The 24,016-nt window shown below is 37.4% G+C and overlaps 1 protein-coding gene across 2 annotated transcripts in view; it reads right to left on the bottom strand.

The window, feature by feature from the left end:
- Positions 1 to 24,016, bottom strand: part of LOC124410042 — a 141,629-nt gene that overhangs the window by 24,342 nt on the left and 93,271 nt on the right. For both annotated transcript variants that reach the window (XM_046888157.1, XM_046888156.1), the window contains exons 3-6: positions 7,072 to 7,210; positions 6,549 to 6,613; positions 3,479 to 3,730; positions 153 to 458 (exon numbers count right to left, since the gene is read on the bottom strand). In XM_046888157.1, the coding sequence (XP_046744113.1) occupies positions 153 to 458; positions 3,479 to 3,730; positions 6,549 to 6,613; positions 7,072 to 7,210 (762 nt within the window). The remainder of the gene's footprint in view (positions 1 to 152; positions 459 to 3,478; positions 3,731 to 6,548; positions 6,614 to 7,071; positions 7,211 to 24,016) is intronic.

The raw sequence follows: 24,016 nt of genomic DNA, 5'->3' as shown, positions 1-24,016 counted from the left end.
TTGCATAAACGCAGGCGTATTTCTTCAAGATGTGCCCTGATTTGTATAAACGCAGGGGGATTCGCCCTGTGCTGTATTGTGGACGTAACATTTCACCGAAAAAATCGACTTGGAAGTTCATTTTTCCTGGAATAAAAATTTACGCGTCTCACCTTTCCTCAGCGTCATCGACCTCGAGCCTTCCATTGTGCTGAAGAGGCCGTTGCAGGTCGCGTCGTCACTCTGTGCAACCCGATAAATTTCTGGGGCTCCTTCGGGAATCGGGCCTCCGGGCAAGGGGACATCCTGGTCGAGACCCAGGCCGGCTCGATTCAGACCTCCGATCGACTGGCTCACCCTTTCGTAGACGAAGCAGCGATAGCGGTCCTCGTTGTTCGACGCGTGTCTGTGGTGAAGGCGACCCACCAGGTATCGGCTGCTACCTTCCTTCCAGGTCGCCAGACACTCCAGCTCCTCAACTGCGGAGGAAAGAGGGGAGTGGAAATTTCGTTTTTTGTTTTTTGTTTGTCGTACGGGGCATTCTCCGTGCATTATTAGGCTCACTTTATACGAAGTGGTTTTGGTCGTTCTCAAAAAAATATCGTAAATTATTATACTTGACTAGAAAATAGTTTCTCAACTTTTTCAGATTTCAAAGATGAACCGTTTCGGAAGGCCCGTAACTTTGAAGTATTCAGAAAGTGTAGAGTCGAAAAGGATTCCAGTTTCATCTACCTGTCTTTTCAATACGATCTTGGCTGTCTACTTTGTTCATAATATTTAATCTATTTTTCACCCAAAAGTTGTCAAAAACTTCCTTAAACGTTTAGCTAAATTGGAGGTGAATACTTTGCAGAATTGTCAATAAAATTTAAAAATCTGCAAGTGCAATGATTCAAGATTACATACGAAAGGAACAAAAGAACGGCGTGATTGATAAAGTGATTGAATTTTTCAAATAGTTCGAAAACATTTGAATTTGTGTACCTGTTGAGATGAAAAGAGTTCATGATCTATGCTTGCATGTATTCAAATAACATCGAAAATCAAATTATTTTCATCATTAATTATACATGTAGTCTAATTTTTTCTTACTCAGTAACTATAGTTGGAAATTTTTTAAATAATAACGAAAACGTACTTACAAAAAAAAAATATTGCCCAATTGACAAGGAATGCTTCGTATATTACACATACATACATGTGGTATTAATTTTTTTTTCATGTGGTGCAATTTTTTTGCAGATACCGCGAAATTACCGCACGTGTGGCTCATCCTTGAAGCGCAGGGCCGAGTGTCGGTCGAGTTGTTAACTACCGGCGAAGCGAGCTCGCTCGTTAATTTTTTAATTACGTACGACCGACTGAAGGGCTTCGCCTCCGCTTTCAACGCTCTTACTCGCTTTATTAACCGTGATAATCGGGTATACGACTCGATGCGAAACTCGCAGTTGGCACAACATATTTGGTATAACTAGGTATGTCCCATGAACGACGTTGTCTTCCAGACAAGATAAAGAAGGAATTTACGATCAAAAAAGATTAAGCCCCGCGAATTACTTTGAATGCATATAAGCGATTCGTTGTATGTTCAAATAAGAACTTGCATATAAATTATAGGTACAAGAAAAGATGATTCTTGTCTATTTATCGATATTTAATTTTGGAAATCGTACAAATTATATCTCTTTTTTCGTTTTAGTTTCTCTCCATGTTAAATAAGGATAAATTAGTTAGATCGTAGAACTTGACTATAGATGAATTAGACTTTGAATAACGGAGTAGAAAAGTTGAGGAAGAGAAAAAAAACTGCAGAGTTTGACTCAGAAGAAAAATGATTCGGGGTCTGTTGGAGACAAGACGATTTTTTTTTAATATGAACCTGCTTAATTTTTGCCTCGGCGTAACCGAGGAAATTTTACTCTATTCGATCGAAATTTATTCCAACCCAATAAAATTTTGTAATATCTAGCTACAAGTCTGTGAGTTGTATAATCAAGTTTCGAGGATTGCACATCAGAAAGCGACCGCTGACCAAGAAGTCGAGGAATTCGCGAGAGATCCGCGTCGGCGTTGGTTAAGTCGAGGTGAATAATGTAGTTTAGTTCTCGTCCCGTGAATAACGCGAATTAGGTACGTAGTTACACGCGTAGTTGGTAGCATAGTTACATCTAGTTACGTTTAGCAGCATTCTGAGCACCCCGACTTTCCGCCGAGCTAATGTCTCCCCCATTCCTGCATTTGACCGTTGCTGCAGCAGGATATCGTGCCACCCCGTGCCAACCGTTAACCGTCTCAAATTAGCGAAACTTCTCTTCCAGATTCTCCCCTCGTCGTTTTCGACTTACTACCGCGGCAGTGTTTCGCCAAGTGATCGCTGAACCTTTCCGTTTATACGTCAAGGCATTGCACCCTAAGTTTTCTGTGTAACTCGTCCCTAAACGCCGGCTGATAGGCAACCGAGTCTACATCTTGTTCCTCTGTGTGTACCTGAGTGCAGGTACAATTGCCTGTTTGCAGGCGCTGCGGACGATGACTTCACCTAAGACTTTCAACCCAAGTCGGAATTTTTATACTGGAAAGAAACCGTGAAACGGTGTTTTCGGTGTTAAAAAGAGATGAGTTTTTTGGCGCCGGAATTGTCAGCAGACGAGTTTATCAGTGGCATTGATCGTTTAATGATGGCGCAATTATTGTCCTCGTCCCGCGGTGCGGACGAAATTGGTGCGAGATGTTATCTATCGGTCCTGAGCTTGTTGAGTCGAAGTATTTCCGCAGCTGGGCGTCTCGAGCTGTTGCAGAGAGTTGCGGACATCTCGGATTCCCGTGCGGTCAGACTCGTGCGATCAGTTATCTAAATTGCATCTCGTAGATGTCGGCGGGGGAAAAAAGAGGACCAGTTTTACCCGGTTTACCTCGGGGTTCTTGCGGACCACCCCGGATACGGCCAATTTGGAATTCTCGCCTCGAATCGAACAGGAATAGAAATTCCTCTCTTCAAGGCGCGAGACCCGGCAAAAAACTCGATCGTGAGAAATCGAGAGAAAACGAGCGCTTCCTTTCCCTTCTCTATTTTCACCCCGCTCACCCCATATCCGCGAAACTTTTCCCTTCGTCGCCCAGAGTTTGCGGACCAGTAACAAAAAATCATAATAGAACTATAGAACGAACGAAAAAGCTCGGATACCGAAGAAGAAACTGATGTAGGTAAAAAATGAAAAAAAAAAAAAAAACAATTATTCAAACAACAGAGTAAAACGTTTTGGAATGGATGGTATAGAAACAAGTAACGCTAAATTGTAACAAATTCTTTAACAAAAAGTAAAACATTCTCTGGAAAATTTGAATCCTTTTTCAAGTTTCGACCACCAAAGTTTTGTAACCGGAAGTCGAGAGATATTTTGAATTATCTTGCGTCTATCAAATCGTTCATTTTCCTCCCAAATTTCATTTTCCACGTCTCTTGAAGTTGTTCATTTTATTTCCCCACATTATATACCTGCGCTTTCGGAGGCCGGGATGTCCGGGCAGGCTTGATACCGGAAGAGAAGTCTGCTGTCCTCGGTGCAGGTGTCAACGTTGCTCTGGGGGCTTGAACAAGTTTCGTGACCTCTGTTATAGGAGAAGGTCATGGGCCCTCGAAAAGGGCAGGGCACTGCCTGAGCTTCCTCGCGAAACATCGAGAAGAGCAATGCGTCTCCTGTTATGTAAGAGCACAAGGACGCCAGGGAATTCCTACCGTGGCAAAACGCTGAAATGAGAATAACACAGCTGCTTTCATACCACGCTCACGTATATATATCATAAATTTTCACGAAACATACCATACATATATATATATAAATATTACATGTACTGTGCAGGTATATAAATATACTATACAATGGAAACGTTTGCTCTGTGTTTTGTCATTATTATCATGATCAAGATAACAAAAATAATTGAAAATCAAAAGATATAAAAGCGCACCGAATTCCTTCGGATTATACTGAATGTCGTAATTATTCTCGCGTCTTCAAAACTCTAATTCCCAATAAAAAAAAATCCTCTGTAACCGATAATACAGATAAAAGTGAGAAAGGAAAAAGTGAATGAAAAATAAACAAATAAAGTAATAAATAAATAAATGAGAAACTCAAATCTTTGTTCGAATCTTTCGCGTCGGGAGAATACAATTTGATACATGGTGTATAATTTCTGTATGCACAAGGTGCATGCAATGCATCCATGAATTCCGTAGGGAAAGGCAGGACGATACAAGAACATCGTGTAAGAGCGATGTAATTTAAAAACTATTAGTATACACCGTGTCGGTGAAAAAGCACAATATTACGTCCCCCTTCCACACCCCCAACCCCCAACCCCCACCACCGTTGCATCGGAGCCGTATTCTCCGGACACGAATCCACCCCTTTTCCCACCCCCTCAGCTGCGGTGGCTGCGGTGCGACACTATGCAGATTAAAATTCGATAAAAACACCCGACTTTGACAAATCGTCGAAAAATGCAAGCCAGAGGTGGAAACCGCGTTCGCTTCGTTTCTATACTCGGTTGGTTTTATACATCTGCTCTACACCTCCGCGTTGCCGTTATTTTCACTAAATTCACCTTGCAATTGCAATGGAAGAAACAAAAATTATTTTTTTCGCTTCATTGAAAAATCGTTGTCAAGTCTAATTATTCGATTCAAGGTCTTCACTTTGTTCTGAGAAATTCATCCGATGTGATAATTGATTCGATAATTTTGTTTATTCTATGTGGAATTGTATGGATACAAGAATAAACAATTCAATAAACAATGTAGAGAATGATAGATAAAAAAAAGTTAGCGATGGCTCTTCGTTGTTAAAAGTTATAATTATACGTAGCAGAGAATTTACTTGCTTCAATCTTTTACAGACTTCAATGAATTGTTTATTTACTTCTTTTTCTCACATGAAATTCAGACAGACATCCGATTTTTTCAACTCAGTTTTTCTCATCCATAATATATTTTTACATCGATACAGGTATATGAACAGCAAAAAAACTACAGATATTAATTAATTTATAATTTTGTATAGAATAATTATTATTATACACTTGTAAAAGGCAGCGGAGGATGAAAAAAGCCATTCTCTTCTAACTCTATGTTATATTCTACAAGCATGAAAATTTACTTTTAATTCTTATTTGCCGTTTTATTAATACCGTATATTTTTAAAATAATAATTATTATCAGATAATTACTTTGAAATTTAATCACGTTCCCTTTCGTTAAAATTCGAATGTATATAATAAGTTTTCAAGTGAGAACCGGAGTCGTGTAAATAATTGAAAAAATCCCGAAGCTCGTTTACCGCGCGGCAGGTTTTCGCATGTACGACTATATATATATATATACCTATATATTAAAGGTTCGCGGTTTTTGCGGCTAGCGTATTACTGCACACATCCTGGAGCCGCGCGCGGTTTTTCTCCATCAAAGCTGCCATGAGTAGAAAAACCGACGTCGGGCAGCTTATATCAGAGGGTGGATTTTTCCCTGGTAGGTATATAATTCGTTACATATTCCGTGTTATGTACACGTGAAATTCTGTTTGCAGGAAGCAGCATGTACAATATTACACACGCAAAGGGAAAAACTGATTGCTCCCTTCGGAATGAAATTAAACGCCCGTTATCCTTGCCCGCTCTGCCCTTCGCAGGATATTCCCTCCCTCCTTTGCTCCCTCCATTCCTCTCAGCCCTTGATTCGCTCGTTCCAATCCTAACGCGCCCCTTTCAGACTTTCACCCATTCATAAACATGCTTCAACACTTTTTTTAACATCACACCGATGCAACACGGTCGTCAAGGGATGAAAACGGGAGCGAGAACAACCTCTGCAGCCGAATTTTGAAACCCTTTTACCGCCACTCGATGGACAATTTACGCGGATTATATGAGTCCGGTGTTGTTGAAGCTTCGAAAGCGACGAATTCCGAATTATTTGGTGGCGAAACTTGGAGCAAAGAATTCAAACTTCGAAGAAACAATCAAGTTTTGAAAGGTCGGAAACGCGATGGTTCAAAGTCCCGAAATGCAAGATTCCGAAAATTCAAATTTTTATAAATTTAATGTGGATAGAAAAAAATTCGGCAAATTAAAATATACTCTTACAGCGTAGTTTACTCAACGAGTGGGTGTAGAAAATTAGTGAAACCGAAAATTAGAATTATCAGGATTACGAACGTAACAATATCGAAAATCCGAAATAAAGAAAGACCGAAGTAATGAAATTTTAGCAAACCGGGAATTCACAGAACCAAAAATCCTCGATCATTCAGAATTTCCATGTCTTAGATTTCTAAATTTTTACATTTTCGCACTTTCGAAGCTTTGATTTGTAGGATTTATGCTCTTTTGGCATTTTGTCCGTTCGGAACTTTGATTTTTTCGTCGAAATTTGATTTCTTGACTTTAAGTTTCGCCGTAAAAAAAATTCGGTTTTTGGCGCTTTCAAAACTTTTCAAATTCGGAGTTTCTGCATGCGTGCAATCAATTTTCTCTTATTACATGTATGTACGTAAAACTTGGCTCAAACTTACTTTCTTTGTACTGCAGGACGTTCGGGTGTTTTTCATGTATCACGACGCAACGATAACACGATTTTCTGTAATAAAACAAAAAACATTTTTCACTGTATCAGTAGGTTAGACGATGAGGCGTGGATTACTGATTATATCTGATTATTATTTAATTTATCACTGATTTCAATTATACAACTAGCGTAAATAAATTCATGAAAATTTTCATCAAATTCGTTTCAGGCGTTTAGAAATAATATTCTTCATTCAGGGTGAACGAAATTTCTTAAAAAGAATTATAATATTATATAGATTATAATCTTCTTTATAAGCCAAGCAAAAATTGCTTTTTTCAAATTTTTTTTATTATATATATATATTCTACTTATCGAAAAAAAATCGACGAACTTAAACATCGTATTCATAAATTCAACAAGAAAATAAAGAGTAATAATAAAGCATTCCAGCCGTATTGCGAGGTTTGATTTCCCGCAGTTTCCACATAAATTTCAATATCTTAAATATCGATTAAAAATCGACTTACTCGTCGACGAGGAGGAACTTGTCGCCTTCGTTGTGCAGGCAGCGTCCCTTGCTTGAAAAAATGCTCCTTGAAACGGTGATGGGCTGATAAACGCCGCTTTGGAACCAGCTGCCCTCCCATCGCGACGGAAAAGTGCATTCTGTAAAATCGATACATACATATATATATATATACATCCATTAAACTCGCGAAGGGTTTCAAGCGAAGCTCGCTAACAGCGTTATATATATTTTTAATGATAATTAATATATTCAAAGCGAAAATTCGATGATTAATTAATTCTTTGAATATTCGTATTGAAGTTCGAATTTCTTCAGTGGGATTAAATATCCACATTGAGGTACGATATTCGCAATTCGCAATTTTCTGACCGTTAAATTTTTACTATTATTATCATTGTGTAGTTTGGATTTCAATTGAATTTCGTTCACGTTTTCGAATATTGCAGTGATATTCCATCGTTAAACGATATTATTGCAAATATTGAATATAATTGATACCTCGACCGCATGCGGGCATTACCTTTCATCCTCAGTCTAGTTAATCTCACCGTATTTTCATTAGTTTCTATTGCGTCAACTCTGCGGTGACGTTATAACATTTACCTACAAAGATACAAAGCTTTATCCACGAATCCGAAATTCATTCGTTACGGTGCAAACAAGCTGGAAAAACAGTTTTTTTTCCCAACAAATTTTATGGTCACGTGAAGGAAAGAGAGTCTGTCGGTCTGTGTCGGACAAACTTCCGCGATCATTCGGAAAACGATCGACAGAAAGATCCGAAACTGATGGTACTTGGCAGTAAAATAAAAGAGTTTTGAAAGAAAAATTGGAAAAATAGTTGATAAATTTTTTAAATAAACATATAAAATTGGAAAAAAGTATATCATGATTATTGATAAAACATTGAAAATTGATTTACTTCCGGTACAACCGGAAGTTTAAATTCAACAGGACATGTTGATTTTTCAATCCCCATCATTTTATTGTAAAATCCTGTAACTTTCAGGCCAGATGACAACACGTTAATCTATTCGGGGTGGTTTTAATTCTTTGGAAAAACAAATTCCCGTGTGACGCTATAGCTTTGCATAACAGATTCAAAAATAGAGGAGATGCTTCGAGGTTCAACTCGTCTACATCGAAACGATCCGATGTCACGCACCGAAATTCTGTGTCACAGAAGCAAACAGCGATTCCGAAGGCGAAAAATAAAGGGGTTGTAGGTACAAACAACATCTCGGCGGGTAGTTTTTCCCCCCTATTTTCCTATTCCCGATCTCTGATCTTCAATCCTTACAGCTATAATTTCCGAACTACGCCATTCTTATAACGGATATTATTTTGATGACACTGGTTGTAAAAGTCGCCACTAGAAATGGTCGTAGCGATCCAGTTTCCTTTGTTTACAGAAATCTTGATATACCAAAAGCAAAAGAAGAATATTGACTGGACGATGTTGGTTTTTTTTTTTTTTTTTTTTTTTTTTTAAATTATTCCTTTTACTTTATTTCATTTTTATTGTACGTGTGGTAATAAAACCGATTCTCTTCTGGTTGCAAGAATCGTATCTGAAGTGTTCAAAAATCGTTTGACATCAGCCCAAGATTTTAAAAATTGCGGTTTGGAAAGGGATGTTTACAAACTGTGTGGCTTCAAATGATGAAAAAAGAGGGGGAAAAAATTGATGAAATTGTGCAGAAATTGGTATAAAATCATATGATTATAAAGCCAAGTTAACGAATAATTTGAGATCATTAAAATTAAGGAGGGATTGAGCTTTTTTGATCTTAAATATGGGAAAAATGTAGCATATTATTCATTTCTACTTTTTGTGAACAATAGAAGTTTTGAGGATTATTTCGAGATTTGCAGACCGCTTGAAAGAGCTGAGAAAAAAAAAAAAAAAAATTGAAAATATCGGCCAGGTTTTGAAACGTTTGAAAGAGAAAATACGATTTTTTCACACTTATATTGTTGTTGAAAATTTCAAACAAGGTCCTTTTCAAAATCACTTGCAATATTTATGAATGATTAAACAATCGATTAAAAAATCTAAAAAATTTAGAGTACAGTTTTAGCGTTGGAAGAATTGCAGAAATTTTTTTTTGAATAAAATGAAAAATATTGAGGATCAGACATTAGTTGGGTTCTCGTGAAATTTCACGCATCCATGAAAGAAGTAAAGGGCAAAAAAAAAAAAAAAAAAACCAAAAAATCATACGTATAGCCACATGGAATGCGCGAATTTGGTAATTTCATTAGCGGTCACTTGTGTGTGTGGCAGAAACTCGAGTCATCGATCGGCTGGCGAAACGCGATATATTTTTGCAATCAAAATCCTCCCCCCCCCCCCCCCCCCGCCCCTCTTCCTCGTTAAACGAATTTCTCGACTCTTTTCCGGGATGCCGTTGCGGCTGCAATCGGCGGGGGAAAATCGGGAAGCTTACGATTTGACATTTTCCTTTTTCAACGCTGCAGCGACGAAGCGAGGCGAAACGCTCCCGGGCCTCGTTACAAGGAAATTTGTAACCGCGACACGCGAAGCTCACGCACAAGCTTCGAGGATCATCGAGGGACCGAAAGGACCTCCCGAACCGCGATCCTAACTGCAAACGGATCCTGGCTTCCCTATCTTCGAACCCTCGACGCTTCCTTCCGATTTTCGAGAGCCGCCCTCGGCGCGGTTGGCTAATTGAAATTTTCTTTCTTATTTTTTTTGCCGCTTTTTGCCCTCAGGATTTACCTTCTTTCCACGAGTTTAGAAGAATTTTTCTCGCGTCAGGGATAAACCTGCGTGTAAACGACACGCGAAATATTTATACCATTTTCTCAACAAAGATATCGGCGGTTGATGAAAATTTTATGTAAGAGAAAAATTGGTTGAATTCATTTTTTGGACGTGCTTTAAAATATTCGAAACCGTTGTACGTCAGTCATTTTGTTGTATTTTCAACTAATACGCTTATAGTTTTGAACTGCCGAATTTGAATATTCGTCACCGTAATTCGTTGGATCTATTTCTGCCAGTTGAAACGAAGCTAAATCTCTCCTTGATATTTTGATTACCGAAAAGGTGATCGATTCGAAAAATTTTACCCAAAAATTACACGCTTCTTCACGGTTTCAATTGAAATTTTGTAAAACTTGATTTAGACTTTGTAAAATTATCTATTACTTTAAAACATTTTTCAAAGTATCTAATTCTCACCAAGAGAAGAATTATAAACGCATTATGTCTACATTCGTCGCGATTTCATCGATATTATACATGAATTTTCGGAAATCTTATCCATGGAATAGGAATGAAAAGTAATTTTTGTCTAAATTGACAATCCTGAAATTTTTCTTGTGTATTTCGCTTTAACTGGAAAATTTTCTACTTATAGTTAAGAATATAGTGACGCTCGAACAGAGTTCGAATAAAAATACTGAAAATTTAATACTGATGAAAAACTAAATTCAATATATAATATGAGCGACGATATCGGATATCGTAAAATTCTTCTTCGTCTTATTAGCGATATTCCATTTCTGTAGTAATTTCTCTTCTGATCAATTAAGGTAAAAGCGCGCTGTTACTTCCAGATGAATATTAAAGTTTGCACGTCGCGTTCCGGGTAGGAAATAAATATCGTTTGTATAAACAACAAGCAGAAGAGAAGCAGACTGCAGTTTGTAACGAATCATACACACACACACACACACACACACCCAGACGTACAACCGGTTGAAGTTTGGTTTGAAATTTTTGATGAGAGAAATGGATTGTCGGGAACGTCGACGTCTGTCCGTATGTCCGTATGTCCGTATGTCTCGCTGCTTCAAACGAGGCGCGCAAGCAGAAGAAGGGTGAGTTAAAAACCGCCGAGAGCTGCGGGAAGAGACAGAGAGAGAGAGCGAGAAAGGGGCGGGGTGGAAGAGAAACGAGGACACCGCGAGGGGGGAAAATGGTGGGCATTTTGACATTTGATACGGGGAAGAGTAGTGGAAGACGTCACTGCAGCAGCGTTCAGCCACGGACTGCCTGTCACTTGTCAGCGTAAAAATTTTCACAACGAGAATAAGAAGGAAAGAAATAAAGAAAGAAAAAATATTGGAAAAATAGAAGACGAAGGGATATAGGCAGATGGGTGGCGAGAGGGTGGCGAGAGGGTGGCGTTGGAAAAAAATTTGATATTTCGCGCTCAGTTTTCTCCAACACTGGCCCTCCGAACGATCGCAGACGTTGATTGAATACTTTATGAGACCACGGAAGGGGGGGAGGGAGATGGAAACCTGACATTTGTTCCCTAGATTTCAACGTCTGATATTACGACGTGACGTCGACCCTCTCCGGATGCGGTGATCGATGCGATATCGATTGAAAGGGAATTAACCGCAATTAGAATAATGTCATTTGTCGTACGATAAGTAGAAAATTATGCAATAAAATTAGTATAATCGTCGAAATAACCGTTCGAGTATTGATCGAATTGCAACAAAAATTTCATACAAGTTATTGTTTGGTGTTAGGTAATTTATAGTTGTGTTTTAATAGTACGTTTTCTGCTCATTGTAACGTTGAATCAGTTTATTTGTTTGTTTACTTGTTTCATTACATTATTTTCATAAATTTAAGGTCTTCAAATTTGCAATTCATTGTTACACGAAAACATAAAATTATCGCAACAGTTGATCTTAATCAGAATTAATATAATAACACGTGCTAGATTTCTTCTATTTTACAATAAAAAATAACCACAAACTTCCATTTTTTATCCAGAATTCCATTATTCGGTTAAGCTGAAAAGTGAAAAGGGTTCAAGACCGTGTAGTAATCATAATTGCAAGTTTTTTTCGTGTTATTTCATCCTCACAGTGAGAAAGTATCGCAGATTTTCAATCAGATTTCAAACGTCTCTCCCTTTCCCGCGCTCCTTCGATATCGACGCGCCATTCGTCAGTGGTAAATTACGTCGCGTAACAGCTGATGGCGCGAATAAGGTTTTGGACGGTTCCTCGGGGAGCGAACGTTGCGCGCCTGAATTCCGATAGGATTAACGTCCGTGACGAAGGCTCAGTTGATTAGATGGTTTCAACGACGTTGCAAAATACTTTACTTCGATCAATTTTATACCTTGGCGTTCACGGAAACTTTCCAAATTTCACAGTGTTTTCAGTGTTTTAGTTTCGGCCCGGTGAAGAGAGCGAGAGAGAAAAGAAAATGAAAAATTAATCGTTTATTTGATTTTGTGATCTGAATTTTTTAAATCATGTATAAAAAATTTGAAAAATCTGTGCACTGGAAAAAAAATGGACAATCGTAAATTGTTCGAACAAGATTTTTACGGCAAAATTGTGAAATGAGAAACAAAAAAAAGAAATAAAAAATTGGTAACATTCTAAAGTTTGAATGTGGAAAATTCGAGGGCGGAATCCACGTGACTTTATACAAAAGCCGATATGATTTGACCGTTTTTCTGCATTAACTGCGTCCTGGAAGCTCAAGTTGGTGAAAAGTGAAGAAAAGAGAGCGAGAGAGAAATAGAGAAAGAGAAAGAGAGACGGTAAGAGTTGAAAGTGCTCTAAAAACGAAGAAGAAAATGGAGATTTTGCACTCAGCGAAATAGCCAAACCAAGTGCCGTATCAATCAGAGTAACATTTATAGATTATTTCGACGCGCATCGTCTCCCCAATCAATTTCTTATGCCTTCCTCCATTCGGTGAGAGGGAGAATGAGAGAGAGAGAAGGAGGGAGGAGGACACCAAAAATCCAGTGACGTACTGACGTGTATGCTTCTGATTCCCCGGGGAGAAACGAGGGCCATTTTACGGGCCATTTCACGCCGTGACGTCATCATCGAAAACAAACGAACTCGTCTGGGGAAAAAAAACTGCCTCATGCTCACATCTCGCGTTACGTATACTATATAGATCGTGTTTATCGCTCTGTTGGCGAATTTTCAAATCCGTGAACGGCGCAATCTGCTTTTTGCGGATTAACACCTTCACTTATGGTGAAGGTGAAAAAGTTTCAGGAAATTTTTGCCTTCGGAGTTAGAAAACACTGAAATTGTGAGAAAAGCTCTAACATCAACGTTTCGTTTGAAATTACTTCGGAATTGTTGAAAATTTAATAGATTTGTTCGATTTCACTCTGCATTGGGTTATATTTTATTCAGAATATACCTACACTGTTTTCTGCCAATTAATAAAGGCACTTTTTTCAAGTTGGTATGAATGAATATTCAATTTCAAAACCCTGCACCGATATTGATTGTGATCAACGAACAGCAATATTGAATTTATGTAGACAAAAAAGAAAATCTGTAGCAGCGATTTGGTCAATTTCGAAAAGATTTGAAACGAAGAATCGATATTAAAACGTTACTTTATAATTCCAGTATTAATTGCTTTCGTATTATTGAAGAGATCTTCGTAGCTTAAGAACATATAAATAATTTCATCAGTATATTCAACATACGACCCCCTTTGCAATTGGTTATATCTAATCAATATAGACATAAATTACTTGATTCGAGAAAAGTCTCAGTCAATTTTATTAAATATATAGTGAATTGAAAGTATAAATAACTTAGAGAATTGAATGAGTAAAAATTAGATATAAAAATGAGAAAGTTGTCAGGTGACATTCCGTCGGTATAAAAACCTTCAAGAAACGAGCGACCGCAGAGTACATATATTTTCAATTTTTTGGTGCATTTCTTTAGATCTTTTCGAGCTACCTTTTAATATTCGTATTAAAATTTCATCAATTTTTTTTCTTTAATTTAGTAAGAAAGAATCGATAACAATACACGACAACATGAATTTAAAAATCAAACAAAAAACTGAAAATATAATTTTTTTCATTAAATTTTCTGACAATTTTTGAAATTTTTTAAAATTTGGACCGACCTCTTAAAATTTTTTTTTTGAGCTGTGTTTTGGAGTGGGCTCTTAAAACATCAAAAACTCACATTTTATCACACGAGACTCGAAAAAAAAAGTCGGTTTTTCTGCGCCACCCTAACATATATATATATATATATATATATATATATATATATATATACATTAAAACACACACATACACATAGCTTAAAAAATTGATGGACAGACGTTGATTTTAAATTCAATACTTTTGATTGGTTGAGCGACGCGACATTACGCAGTGCTGTTCGAGGCTCAACTCCTGAGGGAGCGTCTGTCTCGATTATGAAGTCCTTTTCCATATTCTTTCTCACGTCTGGGGGTTGAGAATATGGTAGTATATCCAACGGTGTATTTCCCCTCTCATTATCCCCCGTTCATTTATTCATCAAGAATTTTCCCCTGGATACTCTCTGTGCACAAATAACTAGTTACTTCATCCCTTACACAAGAAATATACGCGGGTTGGATCGTACAAGCGTGGAAATTCCCGTCGTTGAGGGTTATCAGGACGAGGAGTTGACAAGTTCGAGAGCTCTTTCAATTTATCTCGAATCCCTGAGAGCGGTCTTCCCTTTATTCCTTTCCTCCCCTCCTTCCACCCCTCCGAGAATGTCCCTCGAAGCGTTTCGCACAGGTGGCATCGCAACGGCTATACGTAGGTGCGCGTTATTCGTACCTCAGATATTTATTACAATTCTGTCACGTCGAGGGTGCAGGGAAACGAAGTCTCGTACTCGTCGGGGGTGGAGCCCACGGTGGGTAGGGGGAAGGAGCCCGGGGCGGTGATATTTAAATATTTTTCTTCCTCGGCATATTTCCTTTCCCCCCGTTTTCTTGTATTATACCAAACCGCAGCACGTAGGTATAACCGGCGGCTTCGCGTCCCTTCGCACCTCGGCTGGGGGCTCAAATTTTCATTTTTTATCGACTTACTGTCGAGTGGATGGTCTCCCGACATCCCTCTGCGACCACGCGCCCCGACAAATCCACCCCCTCGCGACGAATGATCATTATTCAACGGTCGATAAAGAAACCCTCCGCAATCGTGGCTCGTGGGACAGCCGAAATATTATAGAAAAGCGACCCCACGGGGTCCTAGGCGAGACTCTTTTTAGCAAGAGTGTTCAATTTTTTATTTGTACATTAAAAAAAAAAAAAAAAAAAACAACTAGCCGGGAAAGTCTGGCGGAGATGAACAACGAAGATCGTGTTTTTAAAAACGTGAAAACCTAAGTCGCAGGATTTTCAGAAAAGTAATGGTACGTGGTAAATATGGTGGATGCATATAAAAAGCTAAAAGAAACAGAATTTAAGAAATACACAGAAACTCAAAATAATGTATAGAAATGATGAATTTTTGATTTTTATACTCACACTTACTTGGATCGATTTTCTGATCTTCTACATTTATTGTTAGATATTTTGTGGACCAGATTTTCGATTCGATTTGACTAGATTACTGAATAATAATTGAAAAATGAGAATCGTTAAAACATTGGATTAAAAATTGGTGGAATTGCAGGAAAATGAAACACACCAAATCCGTTTCTTTAATGATTTATTTTATTACATTTTTCCGACTAAACATGATCCGAACATCATGATATTGTTTCTCCAATATCAAATTAAAAATATATGGCACGAATTACTATAATCGGGAAAAAAAATTGTAACAAATACTCGATTTTTTGCTAACGATAAAAAATAACCGGAGAAAGATTAAAAATTTCTCTCGACGTACGATTTTCACTTTCTACGTTTTGAATTTCCATCAATTAGATTAGCGTTTAATGGAAAATGAAGCTTTCTACGAATTGGCGACTCTCTGCTTTTCAACCCCCCCCCTCCCCCCCCGCAGGCATCGGCAAACCATCGGCAAAGTGTGCAAGACACACACATAAGCGTGTATTATTATAGTATGAGTACAAGTATACATGGCGGCGCGAGATAAATCCCGAGATATATTATCGAGGGTGGCTCGCTATTATGACGGAGGACCAATCTCGACTCTGGCTTGTTATTTGAGATAAGAAGAATATTTATTCGCGAAGGTATAATATATAAAGGTGGGCAGCTCGATATATCGGCAAAGTTTCTCCCATATGGGTTCGTGAGCGAACATATCAGGAGCTATTTGACCCTTGAACATCGGCCTTTTGATTTCGAGCCACCGTTCTCCGCCACCCCCCGTTAATTTTTTCTCTCCCCGCGCTTTTTCGCTGCCGGGAAAAACAGAAATGAGAAAACAGAAAGCAGAATTTCATTCAGCAGTCGTTTGTCCTCACACGTCGTCGAACTCCAAGTTGTAATATGAGTAATCAAGAAAAAGAATCTTTGTCATTCCCATTTGACAAAACAATTCGACGGCTTGGATTCTCACTTTATCTATATATATAAAATAAGCGGCTTCAGTCTGGCCATAAGCCAGCTCTCGAACTTCCTGTTCTCACACCGTAGGTTCCAAGTTCATTGAGAAAAATAAGAATAATATCCAATTCGAATTTCTAAGTACAAATTCAGATTCGTGATTAAGGACTTTACAGTCCATATTTGGTACCATATTGCATGAAACGGTGACGATTTTTTTATTTTCAATCACTATAATGGATCCGCCATTACAAATTTTGGAAGTCTGACCTTGGATTCGTAATAAGTGGCTCAAAAAACTTCACGATATCAATTTTCATCAAAATCCATTCATCCATTCTCAAAATATAATAATTTTTATCGATTTCTTGAAATTTAGTTATTCAAAGCTTTCATTGTAAAAAAAATTCCACTTCGAACAATGACACTAAAAATAATACTTAGAAAAACTTTTAGACCCACTTAAAAATCGCGCCATTAGCATAAACAAGTAGAATTTCAATGCAAAAACGTTGAACAACTTTTTTTCCTTATCATAAGATGTAAAAATACACTGAAGGTATTTTCTCGCAGTAAGATCCGAAAAAATTCTGGGTTAGGTACTGAAAAAGTATTTTCCACCGATTCGTTTTTCCAACGGTTAGTTTTCCTCCGTTTCTTTTTTCCCCCTGGGCTACATATCTCGATCTCTGATCTGTCTCCCCGCGAAATCTTCTTGTATCGAAAGTCGTAATCTCAAGTAGTCGCGGGGAACAGATCACGAGGCGCCATCTTGCATTATCATATCTCCCCGTCTGGCTGCTCCTTGTTTTTATTGTTTCTTTTATACGAAATCCCCTTTTTTTTCACCCCCGCAGCGTATTCTTTCGACTGTTCGAATGCTCGCGTTTATACATTCGTGTCTCTCTCTTTTCTCTTTTCTCTTTTCTCTTTTCTCTTCTTTCTTTTCTGTATTTCTCTCTCTGTATGTTGAATTTCGTTCCGTTGTACAATTTTGCATATACATAATATACATATATATGCGATATGTGTGTACCTATATATATTACCGCCTCTAGTACCAATCAACGAAAGTTTTGTCCTTTACATCCACGCATGCATAATCTACATACGTATATACATATGATATATATCTATACAAATAGATGTACAGGTATATACACATATATTTGTACTCCACTGCGGTATTCTTGGCAAAAGACGATATTTTTTTATTCCGCCCCTTCATTTTCCTTCCTGTTTTATTTTTTATTTTTTATTTATTTTTTTTTCAAATTTTTTTTCAACCCTCTTATTCGCACGGAGATTTAAACGTCGGAGTCCGCCTGCACATAAAATTCGACGAGGGGTTGGGAATATTGTGTTGAGAAAATTCCATCGCGCATTCTCACGTACCTAACGTGTTTGTATATCTTTGCTTTTATTTATTTGTTTTTATTTTATTTTTTTCTTCTTACGTTTTTCGCGTCTTCGTAATGAAAAGTCGTTTGTAAAAATAAAGCGCATTGTTTCGTAATTTATCATTGATCTTCTGTAATATCTAATATAAATTCCCGACGTGTCTCTATATAGATATACAATTTTCATTTGAAAATTATCAAATATATTTATAACACAGTGTTGAATAATAGATTAATAAAGTGTTATGGAAATGCATGAGGTGTCTCTTCGATATTTAAAAGTTGTGTAAGAAAAAAAAAGAAAGCAAAGAAAAAAGCTTCCGATTGCTATAAAATCGGTCCACAATCAAGGAGCAAGATCTAGATCCGAAGATCAAAAATGATCGATTATCAACACGTATATTTCACAATTTCATTCCTGATGTTTGGAAAAAAGATTTTGTATCATCTGATGTGTCTAATAGCAAAACGAAAAAAAAAAAGAAAAAAAAAAGTGAGAAAAAGTGAAAAACGGGTTTCAGCAACGTGGAACTTTTTCACTCGCGTGACGATCGTTTCGACTCCCGGAAATAAGGAACCGGACGTGTGCGTGCGTGGGTGAATAAAATTTTGTACCGGGATATAGAAGGAGGTTTGCTGTAATGTCAGGGGATTCCCCGGGACTCTGTACAGTCGTCTACTGGTATCCGCAGAAACAGCGCGAGCAAAAGAATAAGAAAACAAGAAAAAAGAATAGGAGATATGGGCTGAGGTATAACCGCGTATAGAGAAATGGAGAAAATCGCGTCCAGGCGATTCTAAGGAGTAAATATCGTTGTAAATAATAAATCGGATCGTTGGACGTACGGTTGAAACGCACGCGAATGCGCGGAACAAAAAACGACGGTTGTAAAAGGGAAAGAAGAAGAGAATTACAGTAAACGTCGAACGATTATCTTCCATTGTTAAATTTATTTCTAGGTTCACTGAATTATTTACTTTTTTATTTATTTGGTTAGTATATACATTAGGGTGGCGCAAAAAAACCGACGATTTTTTTTTTTTTTTTTGAGTCTCGTGTGACAAAATGTTAGTTTTTGATGTTTTAAGAGCTCACTCCAAAGGACAGCTCAAAAAAAAATCTTTAAGAGGTCGTTCCACATTTTTTAAAACGTCAGAAATCGTCAAAAATCGATTTTTTTATTGAAGAAATTTTTTTTTCTCGTTAATGTATAATTTTATAGACAAAAAAAAAAAAATTTCGAAAGTTTGAGTTCAAAATTTGAATTTCGTAAGGTCGCTCATAATTTTTTTTCAATTTTCCGGTGCGTTTCTTTAGATCTTTTCGAGCGACCTTTTAATATTCATATTAAAATTTCATCAATATTTTTTCTTTAATTTAGCAAGAAAGAATCGATGAAAATACACTACGACATGAATTAAAAATCAAACAAAATACTGAAAATACAATTTTCTTAATTTAATTTTTTGACGATTTTTGACATTTTTTAAAATTTGGAGCGACCTCTTAAGATTTTTTTTTTGAGCTGTCCTTTGGAGTGGGCACTTAAAACATGAAAAACTAACATTTTGTCACACGAGACTCAAAAAAAAAGTTGTTGTTGTTGTTGTTACTTTTATTATATATGTATTCTCTTTGTGAATTCGTTTCATCGAACAGTCAGAGTATAAGGTACGTAGGAGTCGATTGTAATCGTAGAATTAACCAGGTCGCTGCACACCTACCCTTGTTCTCTCTCTCTCTCTCTCTCTCTCTCTTTCTATCTCGTCTTTTTACCCGTCTTCGTATTCACTGTAGTAGCCTTATTTTCCTGTACAAGACGATCCAAGTATAATAGAAAATTGTCCTATCATATTTTTTGTTTTCTTTTTTTTTTTTGTCGTTATCCGCGATGACCCTCTTTCATTTCCTTTTTTTTCATTCTTTTATTCATGCAAAATTGTTATTTCGTCAAAAGGATGAAAGAAAATGGATGCACGATCAAGGCTGGCAAAATTTATTTACAGAATGCAAGTCGATAAGAGAAAAACTGATACGTTGACATGAATAGATAAATGTTGTATCATAAAATTGGAATTCCGCTATATGTATTACGTGTACAGGATTTGAAAGATCGAGTGTTTTTTTTTTTTTTTTTCAAATTTCAGTCGCATCAGTAAAGTTAACGTAACGATTATAAATGACAGAAAAATATTTTACTACAGGTAAAAACTCGACACGCGTTTCTTTCACGCGTGCTATTGCATAAAAGTAATAAAATATATATCAACAATTTTTTCAAAAAGAAATAAAAAAGAAAAAAAGAAGAAGAAGAAGAAGAAGAAGAAGAAAAAACACCGCAGCACTTCGCTTTCGGATATCGATAAAGATCCCATCCATTCTGAACCGTGAAAAACTTTCTCGTCGTGCCTGAACGGCTCTCTACGTGTGTACAAAGCTACAGGGTGAGGAGGGTGAGGAGGAGGAGGGTGACTTGGGCTTAGGTTCGAGGGTGGCATTCGAGAAGAGAAGAGAAGAGAAGAGACGAGAGGAGAAGAGAAGGCGAGGCGAGACGAGGCGGCGGTCTCGTTTAGCCTAAATGCTGATTTGAATAACGAAATACAAAGCTGGGAATAGCTTCTCTCGCATAGATCAATACTCATGCCAAACTCTCTTCTCTTCTCTTCTCTTCTCTTCTCTTCTCTTCTCTACAGTCATTCGAACACCGCTGCAGGTTATACGTGCGATTTTTTACTACGTTACAAGCCAGTGACGTTATCGTAAAGATACATTGGAAAAAAAATTACTACTTTCTTAATTTTACAATGATTTCAAAAGAACTGAGATTTCGGAATATGAGCCTGTTTCGTCTTTTACGGTTTACCAAATTTTAGACGTTTCCAAAATCACGATATAGCACTTTTTCTTCAGGATAATTCGTCGCTATAACGTCACCAAAGTCTTTCGATTTCATGCATTTTATCTCCAACTCGATGTGGAATTAAGATCGATTTCTGCCTATTTTTCAATCCCATCGAAACCCTTCGATCACGTTCAAAATTATAAAAAAATATCGCCGTTTTTCGCCGCAACGTTACCCAATATTCTAACTATTATGGTATTCATATGTTATAGACATACGAAATGCGGCAGTTCGGGGCTGCAAGCGGTGCACGCATCCACAGCTTCCTCTATTTACCTATAAATTTGGGAATATATTTGCGAAACGCTGCCCGGTTATGCATACCTGTATACATATATGCATAATGCGTACAGTCTCATCTCGGAGATGGAATATTTAAGCCCGGAAAGCAGGCGTGCACCTACGTTAAATTAACTACCTACGGGACACTATAGGGTGTCCTTTATTTAGGGTGTTGACGAATTTTTGCCACCCCACCCCCCAAATAAATTTCAAATAATTAAAAAACAATTACTTAATTTTTTCACATTTTCATACCTCAACTCTAAGAGTTAAGACTTTTTTTCTCAGTATATATTTTATTGTAAAATTAATAATGTTAAAAAAAATGTTATAACTGTGAAGTTTTAGTCAAGCATTAGTGTTAATGTCTCGGAGAAAAATTCCCATAATCATCTCACGCAATCTCGACGAATTGCACACCCTCGAAATATGACATTTATTTTTTTTTTTTACTTAGAGAAAATGCAATTCGTCTAGATTTCCTAGTATCGTGATGTAAATTTTTTTTACAGATAGCAACACTAATGCCCACTAAAACCTCGCAGTTACAGATTTTAAAAAAATATTATTACACTTACAAAAAAAAAAAAAAATATATATTCTGAGGAAACAAGTTTTTCCAATCTTATTTCCAATAATTTAGGCAATTATTTTCGTATTATTTGAAGTTGATTTGGGGGGTGAGGCGGCGAAAATTCGTCCACATCCCAAATAACGGACACCCTAACGAGACACGTACGTACGTAACGCAACTTAAATTCTATTCCGTAACGAAGTTACGCCGAATCTGGAATTCAGACTTCTTTTTTCGATATTATACATTCCGCGTTAGCGAATGTCACGATCCCCCGCATTTCTACCGAACTTCTCCCTTCTTCCCCCTTGTAGGTACGTACATACGTCCCTATAGCTATACCTGCAATATACATCCAATGCCTTTGAATTATTATCCCACAATTCCTGGCGCGTCTAACGTCATCGAACACGGTGTACGAAATTTATATGGTGTTCTAAATTCGTTATCACGCACACACGCACGATTTCGAGTCACTTTATACGAGCTCCTTTTTCACACCCCTGCAGAGGTTGGAATTATATATATATTAGGGTGGCGCAAAAAAACCGAATATTTTTTTTTTTTAATTTCGTGTGACAAAATGTTAGTTTTTGATGTTTTAAGAGCCCACTCCAAAGAACAGCTCAAAAAAAAAATTTTAAGAGGTCGCTCCAAATTTTAAAAAATGTCAAAAAATTAAATTAAGAAAATTATATTTTCAGTATTTTGTTTGATTTTTACTTTATGTCGTGGTGTATTTTTATCGATTTTTTCTTACTAAACAAAAGAAAAGAAATTTATGAAATATTAATATAAATATCAAAAGGTCGCTCGAAAAAATTTAAAGAAATGCACCAACAAATTAAAAAAAAATTATAAACCTTTCAAAATTCAAATTTTGAACTGAAACTTTCGGAAACTCATGTTTTTTTGGTCTATAAAATTATACCGTAACGAGAGAAAAAAAAAAATCGATTTTGACGATTTCTGACGTTTTAAAAAATGTGGAGCGATCCCTTAAAATTTTTTTTTTTAGCTGTTCTTTCGAGTGAGCTCTTAAAACATCAAAAACTAACATTTTGTCACACGAGACTCGAAAAAAAAAAAAAAATCGTCAGTTTTTTTGCGACACGCTAATATATATGTATATAAACCAAATTATATCATATTTGTGAACTATAATAATGAACGATTCATTTCGCTACATGCGGATGAATGTTTTTAATTACAAAGAAATCCTCTCCTATCAGTGTATAAACGGTGAAAATATGACTGACTCTAATTGTTTATACAGCGTTACATATTGTTATTTTTTAATTTTCTTTTTTTTTTCTAAAGTAGCTGCTCGCGTTTTTATACGACGTGACGGAATTCGCGAACTCGTCGTTTCGAAAATGAATTTCTCAAGTTAATTCTCTCGCGAAATATCGCCCTTTCCTACACGCTTCGGTTAGGGTGGTTTGGAGGGGGTGAAAAGCGTGGGAGAGTATATATGAGGTTTAAAAAGTTCCCGGGTCCTGTTTTCCCCGCGGACGTCCGATCGAGCAGAAACGGAACCGGCTTAGTACTTGAAATAATCTCATTTCGAGCGCGCCTAATCCGCTTCCGAAAAGCTCCATCGTGACCGGTCTGAATCTGCGAGTCAGCGAAAAAGGAAACCGAGGCGAAATGGGGGAGGAGGAGTGAAAATAAAAATACAAGTATAAAACGATAAAGAAAGGAGGAAAAACCCCGCCAATCCTGTAAGTCTCTATGTTATACACAACGCGGCCGTTCTGCCCGAGGAACGAGAATATGGGCAAGATGTACACCCGATCAGATTAATTCCGTCGTTCGAGAGTTTATTTTTTTTTTGTTTTTTTTTTCAACCAACTTTCAGTCAATTTCATTACGAGACTTTTACACGATGATCGAAATAAATGGTAAATTCGTAAGCTACTGTCTTACGTCAATATTTATACATTTGTTACTGAAAATTGTGAAACTGTTTTTGGAAAAAAATAAATTTTATTTTTTGGTACCGCTGGGTTGAAAGTGAAAAAAATATTTGTTAACAAGATTTTGAATTTAATTCTTTGGAATGCGTACGAATCATCAAATTAATCATTCTCGCCAACTCACAGAATGAACTTAGCCGAATGTACAAGGGGCGGGGGGGGGGGGGGGGGGGCACCTAAAAGAGGTGGAGAGAATTTGGCTTTGGTACGGTTGGCCGAACGGCTGGTGGGTGCATCTTGGATTCCAGCGATCGGTGAGACGGGGATAAAATGTTTATAGAAAAGTGCTCGCTGGGTCGAAGAGCGAAAGGGGATCGTGACGAGGGGTAGGGGTAAAGGGGGAAAGGGGGAAAGGGGATGCAGGGTCCCGGCGAGGCCCGGGGTCCGAGGCGATCGATGGGATTCAAAGTGTGTCCGGGCGGCCCGGACAAGGAAAAGTGGGCCAGGGGTGAAGAGGAGGGTGAAACGAAGAGGTGGGGCGAGGAAGGGGGAGGGGGTGGTCCATTTACAAAATGAAAC

The sequence above is a fragment of the Diprion similis genome, chromosome 8 (assembly GCF_021155765.1).
Source record: "Diprion similis isolate iyDipSimi1 chromosome 8, iyDipSimi1.1, whole genome shotgun sequence".
Classification (NCBI taxonomy): domain Eukaryota; kingdom Metazoa; phylum Arthropoda; class Insecta; order Hymenoptera; family Diprionidae; genus Diprion; species Diprion similis.
This window is presented reverse-complemented; position numbering and strand designations above follow the sequence as displayed.